General features: G+C 37.3%; 1 protein-coding gene across 5 annotated transcripts in view; it reads right to left on the reverse strand.

Annotated features, from left to right (window-relative positions):
* The window catches only part of Fstl5 (follistatin like 5), a 598,962-nt gene that overhangs the window by 267,385 nt on the left and 308,432 nt on the right, over positions 1 to 23,145 (reverse strand). For 4 of the 5 annotated variants that reach the window (XM_003476994.5, XM_005006804.4, XM_013140763.3 and 1 more), the window contains exon 6: positions 19,412 to 19,532. The exons of the other annotated variant lie outside the window; for it this stretch is intronic. In XM_003476994.5, coding sequence (XP_003477042.1) covers positions 19,412 to 19,532 — 121 coding nt within the window. The remainder of the gene's footprint in view (positions 1 to 19,411; positions 19,533 to 23,145) is intronic. 5 annotated transcript variants of the gene reach the window in all.

Below are 23,145 nucleotides of genomic sequence, written 5' to 3' on the forward strand. Positions count from 1 at the left end.
TGAAATAATAGCTCATTATGGACTTGGAAATGATTTTTCTCAAAGACCAAGAAAGAAGAGTCAGAAATGATTATGTGGAAAGTGTGCCGTTTTAGTCTTCCAGGTTATCAAGTTATGAGAAAGAAAGAAAGAAAAATGTAGGGTATAAATAAGGTAAAATTAAATCAGAAGAGTTCCAGCATTGAAAGTAATCCAAAGATAATTAATCTGCAAATTACTTAATATTTTAAAACTGTGAATAAATGTACATGATATAAAATTGACACACAGTGTCAGGGCATTGAATACATTCGGATCGTGGTCAAGCACTGATGCCTTCCATCCAGGGATCCTAAGCTTCTTCGCGACAGCTCCTCCTGACAGTGTGTGGACGTGCTCTGACACCGCCCCAGCCTCAGCCCAGCCTAGCCCTAGCTCCAGCCCTCCCTGCTCTCAACCACGTTTCAAATCTAAGCATTTTTCATGTGAGTAGAACCACCCTACCTTTAGATTTAGTCTTCAGTGTTCACTTATTTGGTGCCCTTGGTCCAGATGGTCTTACTTTTCTAAGACAAGACAGGGGCTGGGGATTTAGCTCAGTGGCATAAGCACCTTCCTGGTAAGCATGAAGTCATGAGATAAATCCCCAGTATCAACCAAACAAAAGTAAGTTTAAGACAGGACAATGGTCCAGGGTGTACACACACATGCCCATGTGTACATATGCACACACACACACACACACACACACACACACACACACACACAGCATACAGCACAACACATTGTTTATTTGCTCATCCACTGATGAACCCCTACGTTGAGTCCACCTTTTGGCTGCTGTGAGCAATGGACATGAAGTAGACAGACACATCTTGGAGTCCCTGCTCTTAAACCTAGTGTGTGTGTATTCCCAGGAGAACTGTTAGATTATGGTGACATCATAAGGAAACATCGCTCCATTGCACTGCAGTCCATTTCCACCAGGAGTGCCCCAAGGCTCACAATTCTCAGTTTATCACAAATACTGCTTTCTTCAGTGTGTTTGCATCTAAACATCCAGTCTTCCTCACAGAAGAAAAGGCTGCTCTTTATGCATGGAATGGTCTCTACACTCTTGCTGGGAGTCTCAGCCCATGCAGGTGAGGGTTTAATTTCACTCCCCGCCCCACTCTAACCCTCCAGTTTGTACGTGTACCTTTATTCTTGTGCTGTACTTCTTCAGGTACTGAGACCTTGAAGTATGTTTGAAATAAGGAAAAGTAAGACCTCAATCTTTGCTCTGTTTTTGAACATTATTTTGGTTCTTCAATGTTCCTTGGCATTGTACCTGAATTTTGAGATAGATATTTCTATTGCTGCAGAATATACCACTGTAATTATATTGAATATATATATGTATATATATACATATATATACATATATATATATATATGCTGCCATATTTGTAATTCATTTCGCCTCAGAAATGCTTGCAAATTATTCATATGTACATAGTTTGTTTATAAAATTACATGAGTATTTTATTTTAAATTTATGGATGACTCTAAGTGTCACAGATTTGAATAAGAATTACACAGGTGCATCTGAGAAAGCATTTTTAGTGGAATCTAAATGAAGTGCAGCCAGCTTTTAGAGTCCAACACATTTCCACTCTTCCAGTAGAATCCAAGTGGGCAGTGCTCCTGCCTGGATTACTGACAAATTCAAAGCCATTCAATCTGCTATGTGAAAACTGTTGAAAACTCTACCATTATTACAAGGCTGTGACAAAATTTTTTGCAGTTCATAAAAAAATCATCATATACTTTAACATATATATATCTTGTGGATGTGACAAACAAGACTATTAAATGTATGTGGTCAGTGATGCATAAGGAATGAGTGTATTGCTAAAAGGGAATTTTTAGATGACAACACTTTCAGAAAGAATTCATCCACCTGTATCCATTTCAGGTATCTGATAGTCACAGAAAAGAACCGTAGGATTTTTTCATGATCTAATTGGTATAGATCGATTCTCAACACCCTAAAATCATGCTTCTGCTGAAAACCAAAATGAAGCAAATGCCTAAAATTGTTTTGCATCAAGTTCTTTCAGTTATAAAAACTACATTTCTAGCCATTCTATCCTCCAAATATGAGAGCAATTTCTTAGAACAATGCATTGTTTCTGGGGTAACATTTACATTAGTATTAAAATAAAATTTTAGTGATTTTTTTTTTACTGGGAATCAAACTCACAACTGCACACTTGCCAGGCAGGCACTTATGCCACTGAGCTAAATCTGTAGTCCAAAATTGATATTTTTAATAGTGATCCAAGGATTAAAAATACTAAAGAGTAAAGTGACACAAATCATAAAATAAATCTTAGGAATCAAAAATCTTAGATTTAATTTATTTTACTTTAGCGAGTCAAGTTTCTGGAGAGAATAATTACATTATTTGTTAAAATAGCAAAAAAATATGACTGGCTGGGGATTTTATTGGCTCAGTGGCATAAGTGCCTGCCTGGCAAGTGCGAGGTTGTGAATTCAATCTCTGGTACCAAAAAAAATAAAAATAAAAAAAAAAAAATAAAAAAGAAAGAAAGAAAAAGAAAAAGAAAAAATATATGACTACCAAGCTAGGGTTTTGAATAACATTCTTAGTGGAAATTGATAAATCCCATCATCTCCAAGTTACATACAATTTTTTAAAATATTAATATTTGAGAGTAAGAAATAACTTGATAGGTTAACTTCAAAAGTAAAATTAAATATTTACATTTCAAAAAGTTGAAAACAGAAGAGAATCAACAAAGGCTCACAGAGTGCCTTTTACTGATACTGTTTAGCCCGTCCATCTATAGCTATTTATGAAAATGTGCTGCTGATTACTTATCAATACCATAAACAGGATGCTAACATATTGTTTTTGGAAGCGATGTTAAGATAAAGCTATCTAATTGCCATGTGGGATGTGGACAGCAGTGATCATTTATATGCAGTGGTGCATACAGCACTTTAGCTTGATTTTTACATAGTTAAGGGATGTAGGAAATGTTTAATTACACATTTTCAGCTGAGTGGCAAGTTGTCAAGAAAGGGCAGGGAAATATTTGTACTCTTAATGAGACTTCACAGTAATAATACTACTTCTATACAAAGACATCAAAACATCTAACTGAATACAGCAGCAGTAAAATAAACACCTGATGCTAAACAAACAGTTCCACTTGCGAAAATGTAGTTATTTCGCAAATGTAGCTACACTAAGTAACTTTTAGAATGTTAGCACTGAAAGTTTCTTATGAACGGTGATTCTAGTAAAAGGCTTGCACCAGTGGTAACTGGATTGTGTATGAATTAGTCAAAAGCATCGTTGGTTCACATGTCTGCTTTGCTAAAGCAGTTGGACATTGCCTCAGTCTAGATTGCTTCTAGAAAAAAAAAGTTAAATTCTAAATTTAAAACTTCAAAAAGTTAAAATTTTCTTCCCCATTAGCTCAAAACTTTCACAACAGATTGGTCAGATTTATTTAATTATCATGTACCATCTCACATATGCTATTTCCACTGTAACAAAAAATTCTGGATATGACATTTACTTGTTCCAACATTGTTAAGATTTTTATTTTACTTTGGCCTTGTATAAAAATTTGTCACCTATGAATATAACAGATATGCATTAAAATTTAAGATAATAGTTTTATTATAAGATAATAGAATTTTATTATATATTTAATATGTATTATATATTATTATATATTACTTTAAGATAATACAGTTTTATTATATATTATGGTAAATTTTATTAAAAATTGATTAACTCAGGGCTGGGGATTTAGCTCAGCAGCATAAGTGCCTGCCTTGCAAGCAGGCAGTCGTGAGTTCGATCCCTGGTACCAATAAAAACGAAAAAGACCAAAAAAAAAAAATTGATTAACTCACTAACACTGCATTAGTAGATGTCAGTAATGCATTAAAGGACACAATGTAAAATAGAATTTCCATAAGAAATTCAACTTAGTTATTCAATAAAACAGGAAAATAATTGGAAAAAAAAGATTCAATATTACTCAGTAGAAGTCAGAATCACATACTTTAAGTTGTCGTGAAATAATCTGCTTGAAACAACTTATAAATATGAACTGCACAGTGTATCCTACCGCTTCTCAAAATGTTAAAAAAATTGGTATTCGTTTTAGAATACTTATAAATGGAATTCTCATGAAAGCATCATGCCCTGAATTACTCTAAGGCATGTTTGGAGGCTTTGTACACATCTTGCTAAATATGAATCCATGCCTGTGTACACACACTTCTGTTCATTGTGACCATAATACTGAAACATGACAGTGGCTTTTTTTAAGTAAATAATTGCTAGGCGCTGGGGATTTAGCTTAGCGGTACAAGTGCTGTTAGGCAAGTGCCAGGCCATGAGTTCGATCCCTGGTACCAAAACTAACAAAAAAAAACAATTGTTAGCTTACATTCAGTGCAGTGTATTCATTTTCCTAGGGTTCTCGAAGGTTAACAATAATCTCGAGCTATTTTTAGTATTTGAAAAAGCTTAGTGTAAAACATGAATCTATGCAATAGGACTGCACAGACTCTTGAAAAGTTGAAGTTCCCATGCTAATTATTAGTCTGAAATAACTCAGAATGGTGATGCTTTTTATTTTGTCAGTGCATGTTTGGAGTGCCTATGCTTTGCCATCATATTGGGAATGGACTACAGGAACATAAAATAATTTGCTCCCCTATGAATCCCTTTCCCTTCTGTCCCCTCCCTCCCTTCTCCTCTTATTCTCTCGTGCTGGTTTTCATTCGGTGAATGTAAGCATTTTATGCTATAAACATGAGCTAAGATTAATAATACCAACAGGAGTGAATGTTGGATGGGAGTAATACTTTTATTGCCAAACTGAAGAGAGTCTGACTCTGGAACCCTTAACATTTACATGATTGGGCCATTTTCTTTCTTTCTTTCTTTCTTTCTTTCTTTCTTTCTTTCTTTCCTTCCTTCCAAGAGAAACAAATTAATAATCAATTAGTAACTCAAGAATATTTTAAAAATAGACAAATTATTTTCAAAAGTACAGCTGTTGACAGGAGATTTATGATTTCAATGACCACTGATAAGATTTAATAGATGGTATTTCTTTCTTGGTACCTGGAATAAAACTCAGGACTTGCCCTTGCCAGGCAGTTGCTGTGCCTCTGATCTCTATCCCACCCCCTTAATAGAGGCTATTTTATGCTGACACTATTTGCACTTGTTGAATTTTGTTTAGAGTGTTAGGAAATAAACCCAGATTCTCATACATGCTAACAAGGCATCTACCACAGAGCCAAATACCTAACCCTTTAATCCTTTAAAATACATGCCCTATTTGTGTTAAGCATTTATCTACCTGAATGCTTCAGGTATTATATGTTATGTGAAATTGTTAGAGATATACTATATATAATCCCTTACATCAAGTTACTTTTACGTTTAGGATAAGAGATTTCTGATTTCCTAGAAACATCAATAGGAATATGAAGCCCACACTACATTGTTTATATACACTGAAACGTGTGCTTGATCTTTTATTTATAATAAAATTTTGCATAGATTATTATTATTGCCATTTTCATACTCCAATACTATAAAAATAGCCAATAGCTAGCTATATTTGACTATTGAACAACTGGAATATACCAACTGAGATAGTAAGTCTACAGTCAGGCTGGAAGGAAAAAAGAATGAAAGATATTCACTAAATTTTTATATTTATTATATGCTATGATATTTATATTTGGACATATTGGAATACATAAGATGTTTTTATAACAATTTTTACCTGTTTCTGTTCCCTTTTTAATGTGACTGCTAGAAAAATTAAAAATTATTAGGCTAGATAGCACCCTTTGCCTTTAATTACGTTCCTTCTTTATTATTATAATTTATTGGTACAATTTATTGGTATAATTTATTGGTACAATGATTAGACTCATCATAAGGAATTTGTACTTGTACATGCTAAATGCTTAATTCTTTTTTTCCTACTCCCCTTCCCTCTCTTCAATGCTTCTATAAAACTCTGTATACACGTTCCTGAAGTGTTGGGTTCTGTTATAGATCCTGATCCTGTGGATAAGGGTACCAAATTAACAGTGACCACAGTTTGTCAAGTTTTACTCTGTGTTTGACAGTATTATTATTGCTAATTTCCACACTTTAGTCAGGATGTCAATGAAAGGAAAAGTGATAGATCCCTCCAAAGCCATGTTCCCAGGGGCCCACCACCTCCAAGCAGGCTTCATCTCCCAATTCACATTTACCTGAAAGCTCCACAGGGGACTAATTCACTGAGTATCACACTTTCATAATCCAGTCACCTCCCAGATGCCCTATCTGTGAGAGCACGGGGCTGCAGGGGGACAGCAGATGTAAAACCACAACAATGTGCATGAACATATACATTTAATGCACTTGATTTTACATTCATAATATATTCATTTGGTAAATGCCTCCCTGAAAGATACTTTGGAAGAGCAGAATCCTTTAAACAAATTTTTCACCGTAAAATGTAAATACAATGAGTTCTTTCCGACTTACCTAAAGAAGGGAATTCAGAAAACAGCTAGTGACTGAAGTACAACATATTCATTTAACTTATTCTAAATTGTTAAACAATAATTGATCAGTTAAAATTCAATACCATTAAAAGAATACAAAAACTGGAAATATTTCCAGATGAAACTAAAAAGATCAATGTGGTATTTATCTATCTAAATTTGATTTGTTTCAATTAAGATAATTTCCTACAGACCCATATTAGATCAGAATAGTAGTGACTTTTAGAAACATATAAGGCAGGGGGATACGGAGAGACTGGATAAGAGGTATAAAAAGTCAGTGAGACCGAAGTAGTACATTCTAATGTTCTACGACACACTGGAGAGATGAGAGTTCACAATAACCTGTTTCACTTTTCATGACTAAGTAAAGGAACTTGAAGGCTCCAAACACAAAGTAACAATAAGGAGATGGAAATTTACCACCATGATTTAATCAGGACATACTGCATGCATGCCCTCAACTGTCACAGGGTACTATATATCTACAACTATTACGTATTAGTTTTTAAATGTTAAAAGACAGGAAAATGTTAATGACTTTGAGTTGATCATTACATTTTGTATATATGTACCAAGTTCTCACCCAATAGCCCATGACTTTATAAAATTAAACTTTTTAAAAAATGAATAAAGTTAAGACTTTGATGCCAAGCTGCAGTAATAACCAAGTCTAAAGGCAGCTGCCCCAGTGGCCGTGTGCCTGGAGGCCACTACAGAAAACCCTAAAAAGCTGCAAGAGTAACTACGACCATGAAGGAGGGAGCTAAGCAAGCTCATATCTGTCCACAGCACAGAGGATGACATCCAGACAGCGTTTCAGAAAACACAGAGGTTAGCACAGCCTCAACCCAAGGACAGTCTGAGGTCTGTGCACAAAAGGGACCCAGGTGTTAGAGCCAAAGTAGCAATGATTAAAGAAATGAATTCAAAGTCTGGAAACAGGCCTGAGGTGACTCAACTAGGATGCATGCTACCCTCAGTGGGTGGTGATATAGGTCAGGTATGCTGAGCCAGGACTGGGAAGATCTGTTATGGTGGGGGAAGTAAGGTGACAGCCAATTTCCACTTAATTGTCTGGGCTTCAACATCATTTGGAGTCAGAGAGCGAAGTCCTCTCTCAATATCTGCATGGCAGAGTGAGTGATGCATTAAAAATTAAACATAAATGTTTCACTTCACATAGAAAAGAAAACAAAATGTTGAGTTGTTCCACCTTTTAGCAGGATGTGTAATTAGATCAGTGGCGAAGTTTGCCAAGGACAGCTCAGTGTGGGGCAGCAGCAAAGGCTGCAGGTGTGACAGAGTGAGGCCATCCTAACCAGGGTAATTAGATGACAAGAGGAGGACGGAGCCTTCCTGGAATGGAAAGAATGGGATACTTTCATTCTTTCCAAAATTATAACAGGTTGGTATTTATTCTCTTGTTTTCTGTTGATAGTGTATACAGATAATTTATTTGGCTTCAAAGCAAGAAATTGTCCTTCTGCAATATCTGCCTGTGGGCTGAGCCTGCGCTATGACTGGTAACGTCTTTTCCTGCTTATCAGCCAGACAGCAACGGAAGAGGGCAAAGCAGGGAACACCTGCAGCCGCTAGCACCACAGGCCCTGGTCATAAAGCAATGATGTGTGTTATTAGCTTTAATATCCAAGCTTTAAAACCCTGAGACTATTTAACAGGCATTGTATTAATGCCTGACACAATGTTTCACAAATCAACAAGCTTAGAAATCTGCACTTTTGATTTTCTTGCTTGTTTTTTTGTATGTGTGGTGTGACACTGCAGGGCTCATTTAGGAGCTCTGTCCCCAGAGACAAAGTCAGTTGCTTGGTAAATTTTCCCTTTAATAGAGCATGGAGCATGATGTGCTCCATTGTCAAGACACCTGTGAAATCATCATGAGATCCAAACAGAGAAGCGTTACCCGCAAGAGAGACACCAGCTCCTCTGCTGTAGTTCCCACCCACGCCTGCCCCGTCCCTCAAAGGCGTTCCTGTACTCAATCGAGAGTTCTGTTTTGGATTTTATCTAAATATAATCATACTTGACAGAGGGCATTTGCTTTGCTTCTCTGCCTAGCATTACTTTTTTCCAAGTCTCTGGCACCCACCCTCTCTCCTCGGAACTCCCGCCTCCGCACCAGTTCTTCCTCAGCACCCATCCCTCTGAGCTGGCAGGTTCAGGGGCACCAGCAGTGACGCTCTTGTCGTGGGATCACCCTTGGAAACTCACTGCATTCCTTCTTATCAAGACTTCAGGGTGATGATGGATGCTAGCTTTCTCCCTACCTCTACCTTTTGAGCATTAGTGTACGCTCAGGACTCTACTGGTCCCTCCCCCAAGGACTGCGGCTAAAGCCTCAAGGCTCAAGTGATCGGCTTGGGGAAGGACCTGAAAGAAGCCCAGGAAGCCGCCAGGGTGGGTCCTCAACCCCTGGAGAGGGTCCTTACATCAAGAGACGCAGAGTGCTTCCATCATCCCAGGACCCTCGATTTCTCACTGTCAGCCCGCACCTTGTCTAGCCCTGGCCTCTGCTTGAGCTGTGGACCACAGTATTCTTCAATCACACAGCATCTCTCTTTGCGTTTGCCAACATGTCCAACGTGTCTGTCTGTTTTTGCTTTGAGCCAAGGTCTCACTTTGCAGCGCAACCTGGCCCTGAGGGGACAATAAAGCCTAGGCTGGCCTCCAGCTCGCAGCTATCCCTCTGCCTCAGCCTCCCCAGGGCTGAGGTTACAGACTCACGCCACCACTCCTGCGGAAAATACCCTAATTTAATTCACCGTTTTCCCTACGCTGGCTTCCCTTTCTGTGTTCACCTCCATAAAAAAGTGTCAGCACTGCTCAGGTTAATGTGCAACTTGGAAAATCAAGTGCTATTTTCCTTGACTCAACCTTCTCCCCGGCATGCCCATCTGACACCGTCAAGGCTGGGCTGCCTGTGACTCAGTTTCCAGACACAGAGGGCCTGGTGCTCTCTCCACCCCTGCTTTGGGGTTTGCCATCACCGTTAACCTTTAATAGAAACATTCTGAATTATGTTCATTAGACACTGCTACGCTTTCTCACATAAAGGTTTTCATATGCTGATTAATAATTTTAAAAGGCTAATGTCATATGCATATTTTTTTTGCTCTGGTAATTAAATGACTCCAGTCAGTACAATTTTAGTGAAACAATTTTGTTTCCTAGAAAAATGAATTTTTTTTTGCATTCTAACATCATTGTGATCAAAACTACACTCCATTAAGAAATGTCTTATTTAAGGAACAACAACATTTTGAATATTTGCACTGGCATTTATGTGATTTTAAATGAATGCCTGTGTTTTTTAGTACTTTAGAAGTTTTAGGATCTTACTTATGTGTTCATTTAAGAAAGGAGAACAATTTACAAAAATTGTATCATTTTGTTAAAATGATACAATTTGTGTAAATATAATGTTCACAATGTATTTTTCTTGCTCCAACTGTTTTTATGTATAACAGAAACATATCCTTTTGGATTTTCCCAAATATAATGATAATTTTAAAGTAATAGAGATTCACCTAAGTGTGACATTAGGAGTCGAAAGCTCTCAAATAGCTGTTTTTAAAGTACATGTTTCCAATCCAGGAAAAAGTGAACATATAACTGATTAATAGGAACTTCAAGAATCCATCAGAATTATCCGAACCTCTCATCTCATTCAACTTTTTGGTTTGGAACACAGTCAGAACTACTTTTGATTAACTCAGGTAATAAACTACATAGAAAGCATTTCCAAAATAAAATGCATTACCTGGGTAATCAAACCATTCTTTGTTACCTAAAAGATCTAAATGAAACTAATTTAATCTTATAATCAATAATCATGTAACATCATCCAGCATCTTGAGTCTCACTGCAAACATAAGTAAATGTAGACATTTACTTGAGTGCTGCTTCTGAGATTAAATGCTTCAGTTTAGTGTATGATCATCTCCACTGAAAATCACATTTCCTTACAGATTTAAATCAGAAACATGACATTTTATGCAAATCAAACTTAATTTTACATTTTTATTTAATTTTAGCAAGTAGAAAAATACTACTTTGTATAAAATAACTCATTTTAAACACTGTAATACTGTTTTTGATGTAAAATGGGACCCTTCCCTGAAAATACTCCTGGAAACAAAAGCCGGGGGATGGGTGCACTGCAACTGAGCAGTTGACTTGGGGTCACTGTCAGCTATGGGGATGCGGGACACATGTGTGGGGCACATTAGCCAGACTGCTAAGCCTGCGACTCAAGGCAGGCTGTGTGTGCGATACAGACCTGAGCTCGTCCTGAGATCCATTACAAATACCTCGGTGAAAATAAAGCCCAACTTTTAAAAACAAAGCCCAACAGCCTGGAGAAAAATTAAGAATATTTGACTAGTAAATGCCTAGAAAAAGCTGTCAGAATAATCTATTTTCCTCATAAAGGAAAAAATAGATACTTTATAGAAAACTTACAGCTGCTGTAATAACACTGCCATGGTGGTGTCACACTCGATGATGTGCTGCTTTTTAATTTTAATTTCTTCTTTTTGCAAATGATCCTTTACTCGCTTCTATTTTACACTTTAGAAAAAGTAACACATTGTAGCTCAAAAATATCTGTCTGACCTTACATCTATTAGAAAATAACTAGTGAATTATAAAATTTGTGAACATCTTCAACTTTTTCTATTCAGTGTTTTCAAGTATTCTGAGTTTTATTTAGAATTTACACAGTAGAATGCGTTCTAGATGTAAAACCCTTAACACACCTGCTACATCTACCCCTGTCTCAGATTGCATGTTCATAAGATGAATGCAAAATTACTTCTAAGCCCTTTGACCATCACAGCATGGTATTCACAAAGTTAGTTTATGGTTTTTAACAGATTTCTTTCCATAGTATTGCTATTTCATTATACCTTAGTATTTTCAAATTGAATGGCTAAGACTAGAATTCACAAGATCCAAATGTGTGTAGTCATATAGGATCTCTACAGATGGAGAGAAAAAAGGAGATATGTGTTTAAAATTTACATTTCAGTGCAAACATCTCACTCAGGAAGACACAGTCCGTGCCAGTACAAATCTTTCTCTCAGGGAACAGCAAATACATTCATGCCTTATTTAAACAAGTGGGCAGTGCTGAAACCGAATATCATGAATGCTGCTTGAAAGACCACAAAAATATTAAAATATTGCCTATTATCAGAGCAATATTAGAAAAATGTACTACTGTGACAAAAGTACCATTTAATAATTATTGGGATGCTTTGTAATATTCATAAATAAAAACAACATCAATTGCCACAAATTTTTGTTACCTATTGTCTTAGTTACTTATTACTTATCACTGAGACAAAATACCTGATGATGAAAGTTGGGCAACGAAAGATTTATTTCTTACAGTTTTTGGAGGTTTCAGTCCATACTCAGTTGGCTCCAAGGCAGGGTGGCATGACGGATTCGCAGTTCTTGGTAGCTGCAAACAGCAAGGCAGAAACCAGAAAGAGAGCAAGACATGCCTTCTGCCTGCCATTACATTGTATGCTGGCTCCACCCCTATGTGGGAGTAGTGCTGACACCATCAGTCCAAGCTCTAGACAATGAACCAATACATAATGCAAATGCATGAGGCCTGGGGGCCACAGACATAACCATGACACCTACCATGTCTTTATGTCTTTAAATATTACTAATGTGGAAATTTTTATTATATATAACTTAACCAAATGAAAGAATCGCTGCAATATTGATGAAATTCATTACATTTACTATGAATAATTGTTATAAAATTATTATCACTTTCCAAACATTAATGTATTCACATAGAATGTTTTTCCACTCAAATTATATGGTTTCTAAGTACAACTCAATCTTTTATATGATAATGATGGTATTTTACTGTTTTTAATTTTTGTATTGATGATTTTGATTTTTGAATGGTAAAATACCATTTTTTTAAGACTAGACCTTCTTTAGCAGCATCAAAGCTACCTTGAAATACAGTATATTTTTCCCCATGAAACTGCAAGCAACAGTATTTTAGCAAGATTTTTACTTACTGATGTGTTTAGGGTTCAGTATTCAATGTCTTTTCTGTTGTCCTGAAAATAACATATTGTTCACAGTTGTTTTTCTTTTATTTTGAATAAAAATCCTGCACATTTTCAGTTAATTCTCTCCTTGGTACTTGATAAACTTTGTGTCTTTGAAATTATTTCCACTTACTACAGCAGATTTCAATTCTTTTTTTTTTTTTAACTTAGTCATACAAATATATTCTCCCAGTGTGAGGTGGGGATAGGGATTTGGAGATTAGATAGAATGTTTAATAAGTTAATAAAATTACCAAAGAAGTTGATATATTTTAAAGAATTACAACCTGAAATATATTGTTACTTGCGTGGTTTTCTTGCCCTGGAATTCCAGGTGCCTGATTTCTGTTTCCTTTTTCTTTCTGTCCTGCTGCTTGCACACTCCCAGAGTTCTAAATTCAGTCACCTGAAGGAGGAATCCCATTGCTACAAAAGGATCACATTCTCAGTTCACGCAGGGTATCATGCAAGCTTTACACAATGTTGTCTCTTATAATGCATAATGTTAGTGCACAACATGGAATACGCTGCAATGTTTACATGTTGTTCATACATGGTTTCCCCTGACAAAACTTGTCATTTTCTCCTTGTCCTTCACCTCCCTACAAACACAGAAGAGCACGCTTACTAAAACAAGGCTTAGTAGGAACATGTGGAGCTCATAACTAACTCAACTATTTATTCTGAAATTCTAATATAAAATTCCAGTAATGCTCATTTTTTGCTATTTTTAAAAATATGCTGGCCTTATAAAGCCATTTTAAAGGTTAAGCAGCTCACTGCCTGTCCTGAATGCTACCTTCTAATTAAAGTAAAAATGTAGTTTCTGCCATAGCTCTGGGAGGGCAGAGCTGGTGAAAGAAGTTCAAGATCTGCCCACCTCCCTCCACTGGCAAGGCTGAAGGCCCAGAGGCTGCGGGAGCACCAGCAGCACCCAGGCTGAGGTGCACATGATGGACAGGTGGGGCGACAGTGGAAATATCCATGCAGCATTAGCAATATGAGCCAGCATGCTTCTTTTAACCTTTCTTTTGTTTTAATCTACTCCTTCTCTTCCTCTCTTTCATCAACTGTGTCGCTTGACTTCATGATATTTTCATATGAGTAAACATTGTCTCTTCTCTTCCTGGTTTATGTCAAAACCCCTAGGCCTTCTGCAATCCTTCCCTCTTGTGTCCTATAGTTATCCAAACCTGAATGATCATCCTGTGCCAACCCTGCTCCTACTATGCTCAACCTCAATCATCTCCACATTCTATCAAGTATCCCCATCCCCCACCACAGCAGGGTAAAATCACTATACTAAATGGGAAATCATTGCATACAAGTTCCTGGTATAAGTTATACTACGTTATTTCTGTAAAGCTTTCTCCTATGCTATAGGTATCAGGCTAATAGATACCAGTTTGTCAGCAGCCAGACTGTACTTTGAGTATATTGTTATTGCCTCTGAACTACTTTAACCATGATGCCACACATGCTACAAACATTTTCTCCTATATTACAGTGCTGCAATTGTAAGGGATCATAACCATAACCATAGTCCAGTACCAAAGGAATGGGTCCTGAGTCAAACATCAACCTCACATTCTTAATATTTTGGGGAGACAGGTTCTTGGGACTGACATAAAGACCAAGAACTACTTACATCTAGAAGATATCCAGAGGAACACACATCTCCTAGGAAAGTGTTGACACTAATGATAAAGCTATCTAACATAAGAAATCTATAAGCATCAACACAGAAAACAAAATAAAAGCTAGAAAATGACAAGGTGAAAAAGCAAAATGTAGTCCCAAATGCCCAGGCTACCCAAGACAAGTCCAGAGCACAAAGACATAGGAAAACTTGGAAGCCAACAAACATAAATCTCTGAAATGATAACAGGAGGAGGGAAGAAATGGAAAAGGCCATAGAAAAATAATCTCTAAGATACAAAAAGAAATGACTATCAAAATAAAACACATTAAAGCAGAGACGTAAACAAATAGAAGAGCTCAGGAAAATGATAGAAACTATGAATCAAATATAGACAAGAAATGAATCAATGAGACAAATCCAAACAGAAATATAGCAGATTAGAAACTCCAGTGAAAGTACATGCAGCACATTGAATGAAGGCGAAGACAGACTATCAGGTCTGGAAGACAGGCATGCAACAAGTGAATGGGAAAAGAGAAGTATCTTGAAAACTGCAAAAGAACACAAGAAATCAATCGAACGGCTACAGGATGAAGCAAAGAAGGACAGCACAGAGTGACAAAGCTGGGGACAGCACAAAATCTATTAAAAACTCCCTCACAGAAATGATGGCTGAAAACTTCCCAAATAAGGATATTTTATTTACATAAAATAAATGGAGCTTATAAAACTCCAAATAGTCATCACCAAGATAAATCAGCACTGAGGTGTATACCAAGATTCTAAAAGCTCAGCACAAGAACAATATTAAAAGCGGCTAGAGAAAAGTCACAGATCGCCTATGAAGCAATGCTGATCAGAATCACAGCAGACTTCTAAAGGCAAACCCACACATCAAAAAGAGCTTGGAAAGAGGTATTTCAAGCCCTAAAGGAAAACAATCTTCAATCCAGATTGATGTACCTACAAAACTATCTTTCACAATTGATGGAGATATAAGGTACTTTCATCACAAAGAACAATTTATGACCACCAAATCAGTTCTACAGAATGTTCTGAAAGACATATTACAAAGAGACGAACTCCAATAGAATGAAGTAGTCAAGGAGGACAAGCAATTAAACAGGAGCAAAACAATATGAGAAAAAAAGCCAATATATATCAGTTATAACCATCAACATAAATGGTCTGGACCCACCAATCAAAAGAAACTGACTGACAGAACAGCTCAAAAAGCACAACTCAACAATATGCTACATGCAAGAAACCCAAAAAGAAATTCACAGACTAGAAGTCAAAGGATGGAAAGCAATTCTACATGCCACAGGAACCCAGAAAAAAACCAGAGGTAGCCATTCTATTTGCAGACAATGCAAACTTTAAGCCAAAACTGATCAAAGAGAAAAAGGTCACAATATACTTATTAAGGAAAAGTTCCAAGAAGAGATAGCAATCAAATAATATGCATGCACCAAACACAGGTTCACCCAACTGCATAAAACAAATATTAACAGACTTGGAAAACCAAATCAACACTAACACAATTATAGTGCAAGTCCTTAACACCCTATTCTCACAAATAACTAGATCAACTAGACCAAAAATCACCAAAGAAATATTATAATTGGTCCATGCCTCTAAGCAAATCATTTGATAGAGGTCTACAGAGTGTTCCACCTTAAAATATCAAAATATACATTCTTCTTATTTATACATGGGATGTTCTCCAAAATAACCATATATTAACAGAATATGTTTAAGTAAATGCAGAGAAACTGAGAGCATTCCATGCATACTATCTGACCATAGCCAATGAAACTAGAAATCAACAAAAATGGAAGTCAAAAAAGTAAATTATACACATGGAAATTAAACACCACCCTTATGAACAACCCAATCGGTAACAAAAGAAGTTAGAGATAAATAGCACATACAGCTCAATAGGGCAGTACAACATACTGAAACTTACAGAACACGATGAAAGCAGACCTAGGAGGGAAATGTGTAGTGGTGAACTCACACATCAGGAAAACAGAGCAAGCTTACGTAAACAACCTAATGTTGAATCTCAAACTTCTGGAAAGAACAAATCAAACCCAAAGTTCATACAAAGGAGGAAATTATAAAAACAAGAACAGAAATGGATGCAATAGAGACTAAGAAAACAGTATAAAGAATGAATTGAAAAGTTGGTTTTTTGAAAGAATAAATGAAACTGACAAACCATTAGCCAATCTCTCTAAAAGGGGAAGCTTACAATACAAATTCAAACAATTAGGAATGAAAAGGGGAAATCACAATGAATCCCACAGAAATACAAGAGATCATCAATACCTACTATGAGGACCTATATTCTTGTAAAATGCAAAACAGAAGAAATGGACAGATTCCCAGACACAATCGAATTAACAAAACTAAATCAAGTCAAAATATTCTAAATAACTCGATATTGGCCAATGAAACTATAAATGTAATTAAAAATTTAACAACAACAAAAGGCCAGGCCCTCACAGATTCACTGTTGAATTCCACAAGAAATTTAGAGAAGAACAAATGCCACTAATGCTGAAACTCTTTAAAAAAATTGATAGGGAAGCAATACTGCCAAAATCATCTCTGGAAACAAGTATTTCCTTGATTGCAAAACCAAAGAAGAATGCAACCAAAAATGAAAACTAAAGGCCAATCTCTCTAATGCACATAAATACAAAATTCTTAATTAGACACTGGCAAATAGAAATGCAGCAAATCTTCAAGAAGTTCATATACCATGAACAAATAGGATTCATCCCAAGGGTTCAGGAATGGTTCAACATAAGCAAATCAATAAATGCAATACAGCATATTAACAGAACCATAGACAAAAATGATATTATCACCTCAACAGATGCAGAAAAAGCATTTCACAGAGCCCAACACCCATTCATATGATAATCTGAGTATTATATATTCATATATTACATATGATAATAAAAAACCCACACATAATTGGAAGATATGGTTTTTATCTCAAGTTTATGAAAGCCATCTATGACCAATCAACAGCTAACATCATATTAAATGATCAAAATCTGAAAGTTTTCACTCTAAAATCAGGAAGAAGCCAAAGATGTCCATTATCACCACCCTTATTCAATATAGTTTTGGAAATACTAGTCAGAGCAATCAAACAAGAGAAAGAAATAAAAGCAATAAGAACAGGAAAGGAGGAAGTAAATTATCATTATTTTCAGATAACATGATAACCTGTATAGAAGGCTTCAAAAACTCTATTTAAAAAACTTGATGATTTAATAGCCAAATTCAGCAGTATAGTGGGATACAAAGTCAGCATTCAAAAATCTATAGCATTCCTGTACACAAGCAACAAACTCACAGAAAGAGGAAGAATCAGTCTAACAAAGGATGTGAAAGATCTGTAGAGTGAAAATTATAGTGCCCTTAAAAAGGAGATCAAAGAGAATATCAGGAAATGGAAAGACATCCTTTGTAATAGCCAAATCTCAAAAACAACCCAAATGCCCATCAACTGAGGAAAGATTTAAAAAAATGTGAATTTTTAATATAATGGAGCACTACTTAGCCATAAAGAAGTATAAACTGGGTTCTTTTGTTGGTAACTGGATGCAGCTTAAGACCGTACTCCTGGGTGAAATAAGTCAGACCCATGTGTGTAAACATCGTGCTGTCTCCCTAGTGTGAGAAACTGAAGGGTCCCAAAGCATACAAGAGATCTTGTGGAGTGGAAGAAACTGTTCAAAAGAAAAAATAAGCTGTGATGGGGGAAAGGGAAAAGGAAGGAAGGGAAAAATATATATATACATATATATTTACACACAAGAGAGTTCAGAAAGTTTACAGCTGCTTCAGCTCTTAGTTCATAGAAAAGAAAGGTTTGCACTAGCATTGTTTGGAGTAGATACCATGCTTGTGTCTTGTTCTCTGAATATATTCCATGAAGACAACAATATACAATGTATTAGTTATTATAACTCTCCTACTAACCTGTTTTGAAACTTTTATTGTTGTTTTTATATTTTTCTCTTTAAAATTAAAAAAACTAAAAATGTACTTAAATTCTTATGATATTTATACCTTGTCTTAGAAATTTACAACCTTCACCTACTTCTGTAGTTTCATTAAATACTACGTGAAGTTTAATGTTATACAGAAATTAACTTATTTCTGTGGACATTGAAGAATAATAAATTTAAGTAACTTTTACAGTACAAGTTCAGTGACAATTGGCAAGGCAGTAGAGGGGTATTTCCAAAGAGTCCGTCTTACATGAAGCATCTCACTGTGCATCTTTCTGCAAATTCCTGGGCCAGGTGGTGCACTGGCCTCGCATGCCAGCCTGAATTGCACCTGTTGAACGTCGCATCTTTGTCAATTTCCAAACATCACCTACTGGATTTGCTTTTTTAAAAATAACTTTCTTATGTATTCAAATCCTGAGTTTTATTTTATGTTTCTTGTTTCCTAATCTTTATTTTGAAGAATAATCTGATAGGGAATGTACGGTGCCCAAATTATCTTCATGACTGTTTTATAATGCACAATTATCAAATTTAACACATATATAAGTATCCACATAATAAATCACTCCCACACACCCTAACACAGTGTTTTTCAGTTTAATGAAAGTACAAACCTGAACAGCAATAGCTCTTCAAATATACACAAGCTTCATCTGTTAATATACTTTGCTTTCCTAATGAAGCTAAAAATTGTCACTTGTTTAAAAAAGTCAACTTGTTTCTCATATATGGTGACAAACTGCCAATGGCTGTGCTCCCTTCCAAATGCCCTCAAAAGCAACATTGTGCAACCAGCATCTCAAATTAGACCCACAGGGAATGGACGGTTCATCAGTATTTCTATCTGTCCATCTTACACCTGATAAATCCTTTAGCTTTTCCTTATATGTAGTTGCAATTGAAAACTGAAATTCTTTCAATTATATCACTTATGAAACAAAATGTACTCAGAAAATCAAGCCAGAAAGCCATGTTGTGTAAAGAAACAAAACAAGAATATAAAGGATTTAGAGACTGAATCTTGTACTCACGGAATGCTCTATAAAATTCGTCCAGAGCCAGGTGCTTGTCCGCGTTGAGATCGTCAAACTTCAGCAGATCATACAAAGTGCATTCAGAATGGTCCTTGGAAAGATCCTCCTGTTTTATCACCTGACGAGCAAATTACAGCCACACTTTTATACATGCATTTTCCATTTCTTTAATATAGTAAATTGTAGACAATCATCACATAATAGATCAATTTAAGTCTGCAGTGGGACAATGTAATAAGCCTAAGGAAAATCCAGGTTTCCAATTATTTTAACTATTTAAAAGATAAAATTATAATGTAGTGAGAATTTCTGCGAAGTTTCCAACAAAATGTCCTCAAAATGGGACTCAAGAAGCATGAATATTTTTGTATTTTACACATTTACTCTGCTCCATTTATACTAATTTTAGGAAATAACCCTATATATAAATTTTGTCCTGTGTCTCGGTGTCCTATGTCAAAATGATTTTCTTTCCCCTAAAAATAGTGAAGCAGTTTCTGCCCATTTTTCCTTCATAATATTTGTGAAAAATGGAGTCGGGTGTTTTCCTCCTCTGCCTAAACTCCTCCCCAGCTGGTAATGAAGCCTTGCGGGATTGTTTACATCTCAGCCACCAAGTGGCAACCGCCTCCAGTGCCAGGCAGGATTAAAGCACTGACTGAGGATGGAAACCTATCCTAGTGTGGGTAAAGTGCTCAACACCATCAAGGTACTTGGGACCCCGTGCTCAGTCCTTGGGACTAAAACTACAGCTTTGTCACATTCTCTTGATTTTGACTATTTCCTGTCCCATAACAGAGCTCCCTCAAATTCTCAGACACTCACATACATTTGGGCAACTAGACAGCTGTGTCTGAGATCTCCCAAATACAAAGGGAAGAATGCACTGGGTCTTCAGTGCTTTGTTTTAAAAGTGTGGCAGATTAATCAGAAAACAGAATCTCTGAAGTCAGCCAGCTCTGTATTCATGTCCTGCCAATTCAATTTTAGAGCTCTGTAATTCCTGCCAAGTCATTTCACCTTTCCGCAACTAGAAACTGAAAGGCAAAATTACCCCACACACAGTCAAGTGCAAGCCAGAGCAGACAGCATGGATCCTACAGGGATCAGTATGATTAAGAGTAATGATCCTTTGTGTGACACTCATCTTCCAATAATTCACTGCTGGCTTCCAGATGCCAGCATGCGGGGGCCACAGCCACAACTCACAGGGTTGTCCTTTCTTTGAGTAAGGCAGAGAATTTTAGACATCCTTGGTGTCATGGTGGCACATCACAGGTGCCCTTCTCTGAAGAGCCTCAGATGCTTTTGAGCTGTACCTATAAGCCTGCTTTGCACACTGCTACATTGACAGTTTGGCCACCCAAATCAAACTAAACGAGAATGGGCTTTCTTGGTACGACTGAGGGCAGTGTGGACACATGGTCAGCATAGCCTTTAGCACACTCTGGTCAGGTCCTCTGCAGACTACAGAATAGTACTTCACAGACGGCCAATGGCATCCCTAGCATCTCGTGAATTCTCCATTGTTGTGTGTGCTAGAAATTTGTTTGGTCCAGACTGGTATTTGCCATCTTAGAGCGGGGAAAGGTGAAAAGTTTATCTAGTTTAACTGGGCTTTGTAAATAGGTATTATGGATGGTATTTGCCGTTCACTCCGCACAGTCCAGCTGAAAGGATTAACAGAACTGCCTAATGGCCAGAGTTATCTCCTGAAAAGATCAGAAAACAGATCCTGCTTTTCTATTAGGAAAGCCAGGAGCTCTCAGTCAGCCTCCATCTGTTTTTGGTTATATCCCAGAAAGCGACCCATCCTGGGAACCGCATCTGAGCAGACCTTAGGGTGTTCTTCCCAAAGGTGTTTATTCCCGGAGCTGCAATGTCCGGAGGCAGTGATCTCAGAAGCAACAGAGTCTCTTAGTAGGACTGAAGTGACTTTTATTCTCCTACATATTTGTAAGTAGAGATGACATAGAGAGTTTGGGGAAAATATTTGCCATCGTTTTGTTGTTGTTTTGTTTCACTTTGGTCTCACATTTTATTCAATCACTTTGGTCTCACATTTTATTCAAATTCAATTGACATACTAGACTTAGGTGACAGATTTCTACCTCTTTTCCTGACCGTATAACTGGTCTGGAGTAACCTGATCTTATGCTGATCATACAAAGGAGCCAGGCGCTGTTCCAAAGAATGTGAACAACCTGTGGATGTCCTGGTGCTAAGGCTCAGTCTGTGGTGCTATTAGCAGGCAGTGGGAGATGTGGAAGAGATACCAGTGGGAGGGGCCAGCTCCCTAGGACAGGAGGTGGGGTGAGGTTGGAGTGCAAGTCCTTTTCCCCTCCTTCCTTCTCCTCCTTCCCTCCCTTCTCTTTTTCTTTCTCTCCTTCTTTCTGTCCCTTACCTCCTTGCCTGTTGTGAAAAGGTAAGCAGCTTCTCACCACATTCTCTCTGCCATGCTGTGATGCCTCATCACAGCCAAAAGCAACAAGCGGACACAAATGGACTGAAGCCGTGCACATGGATTTAGGATAACCAGAAGCAAAGATCCTTTAAGAATCCAGAAAACTTCTTTACACTCCCTCCCCAGTGCAGAGGAAGAGGTGGAGGAAGTCAAGTGTGCTCTCTGAATTAAGTGCAACTCAACACCACACCTTCCCAGGGTCCAGGGCCTCGCCCTGTGTACTTGGCCTAGGTCTGGTCTGACTGCATCACTGCCCTGTGACCTTGGGCCTCACAGCTCAGAGTCACTGTGTGTGGGGGACAGGACCACAGGACCGGAGGTATGCTGCTTCACCATTGGTTTAATTTGAATGGGGCACTAAGGGTTACTCCTGCATGAGTTCATAAGTGAAGGGTTCTTGGAGGTGGCACTTTCTGGGGGAGAGGACATGCCCTGGGGTCCATGTGGAGACCCTGGTACTTCCTCTGTGAGCCTTCCCCTGTGCCGGACAGAACAGGGATACAGGTGCAGGAATTTGCCTCAGTGGAAAGAGCCAGGCATCCTGGTCTCCTGACCACACTCTAAATACCCCTCTCTTCCAGTCAGGTGCATAAAATGAACAAACCCTTCACCTAACCAAGAAGAAAAGTAAAAGAAGAAAACACTAATGTATAAAATCACAGATGAAAAGGCACATTACAGTTGGCACCCTGTAAATACAAAGGATAATTATAGGTGATTAAAAGCAGTTATATGTCAACAAATTTCAAAACCTAGAAAACATGGATACATTCATGGAGATAAACACCTTAACATCACTGAATAATGAAGAACTAGAGTACTTCAACACATCAACAAGTAATAACACTTAGAAAAAAGCCCTCATCAAAGAAAAGTCAAGACTGAACACTTTCATTGCTAAATCCTATCAAGTATTTAAGGAATAATATCAACACTTCTCTACTCCAAAAATTGAATTGCATCCTTCTACACTCATTCTATAGGGTCACTTGCATTCATAGCAAAAATTGATCTTGGGAAAACAAAAGGAGGAAGGAGGGACCAAAGGAAAACAAGCTAGCTAGCTTCAGATCTATTTTTCTGAACACAGCGGTGAAAATACGCAACAAAGGACTAGCAAAGGGAATCCAAGGTCATGTAAAATTATCCATCAGGGAGATCAAGAGCTAAGCTCCAGAGATTCAATGGTGACCCAACATTATCAGTCATTAAGCAGAATATCAAGTGTACAGAATGAAGGACAAATCCCACATGCTCTTCTCAGTAG

This window comes from Cavia porcellus, unplaced genomic scaffold (genome assembly GCF_034190915.1).
Source record: "Cavia porcellus strain 051 isolate PalLab524CR breed Dunkin Hartley unplaced genomic scaffold, mCavPor4.1 scaffold_14, whole genome shotgun sequence".
In the NCBI taxonomy this organism is placed as follows: domain Eukaryota; kingdom Metazoa; phylum Chordata; class Mammalia; order Rodentia; family Caviidae; genus Cavia; species Cavia porcellus.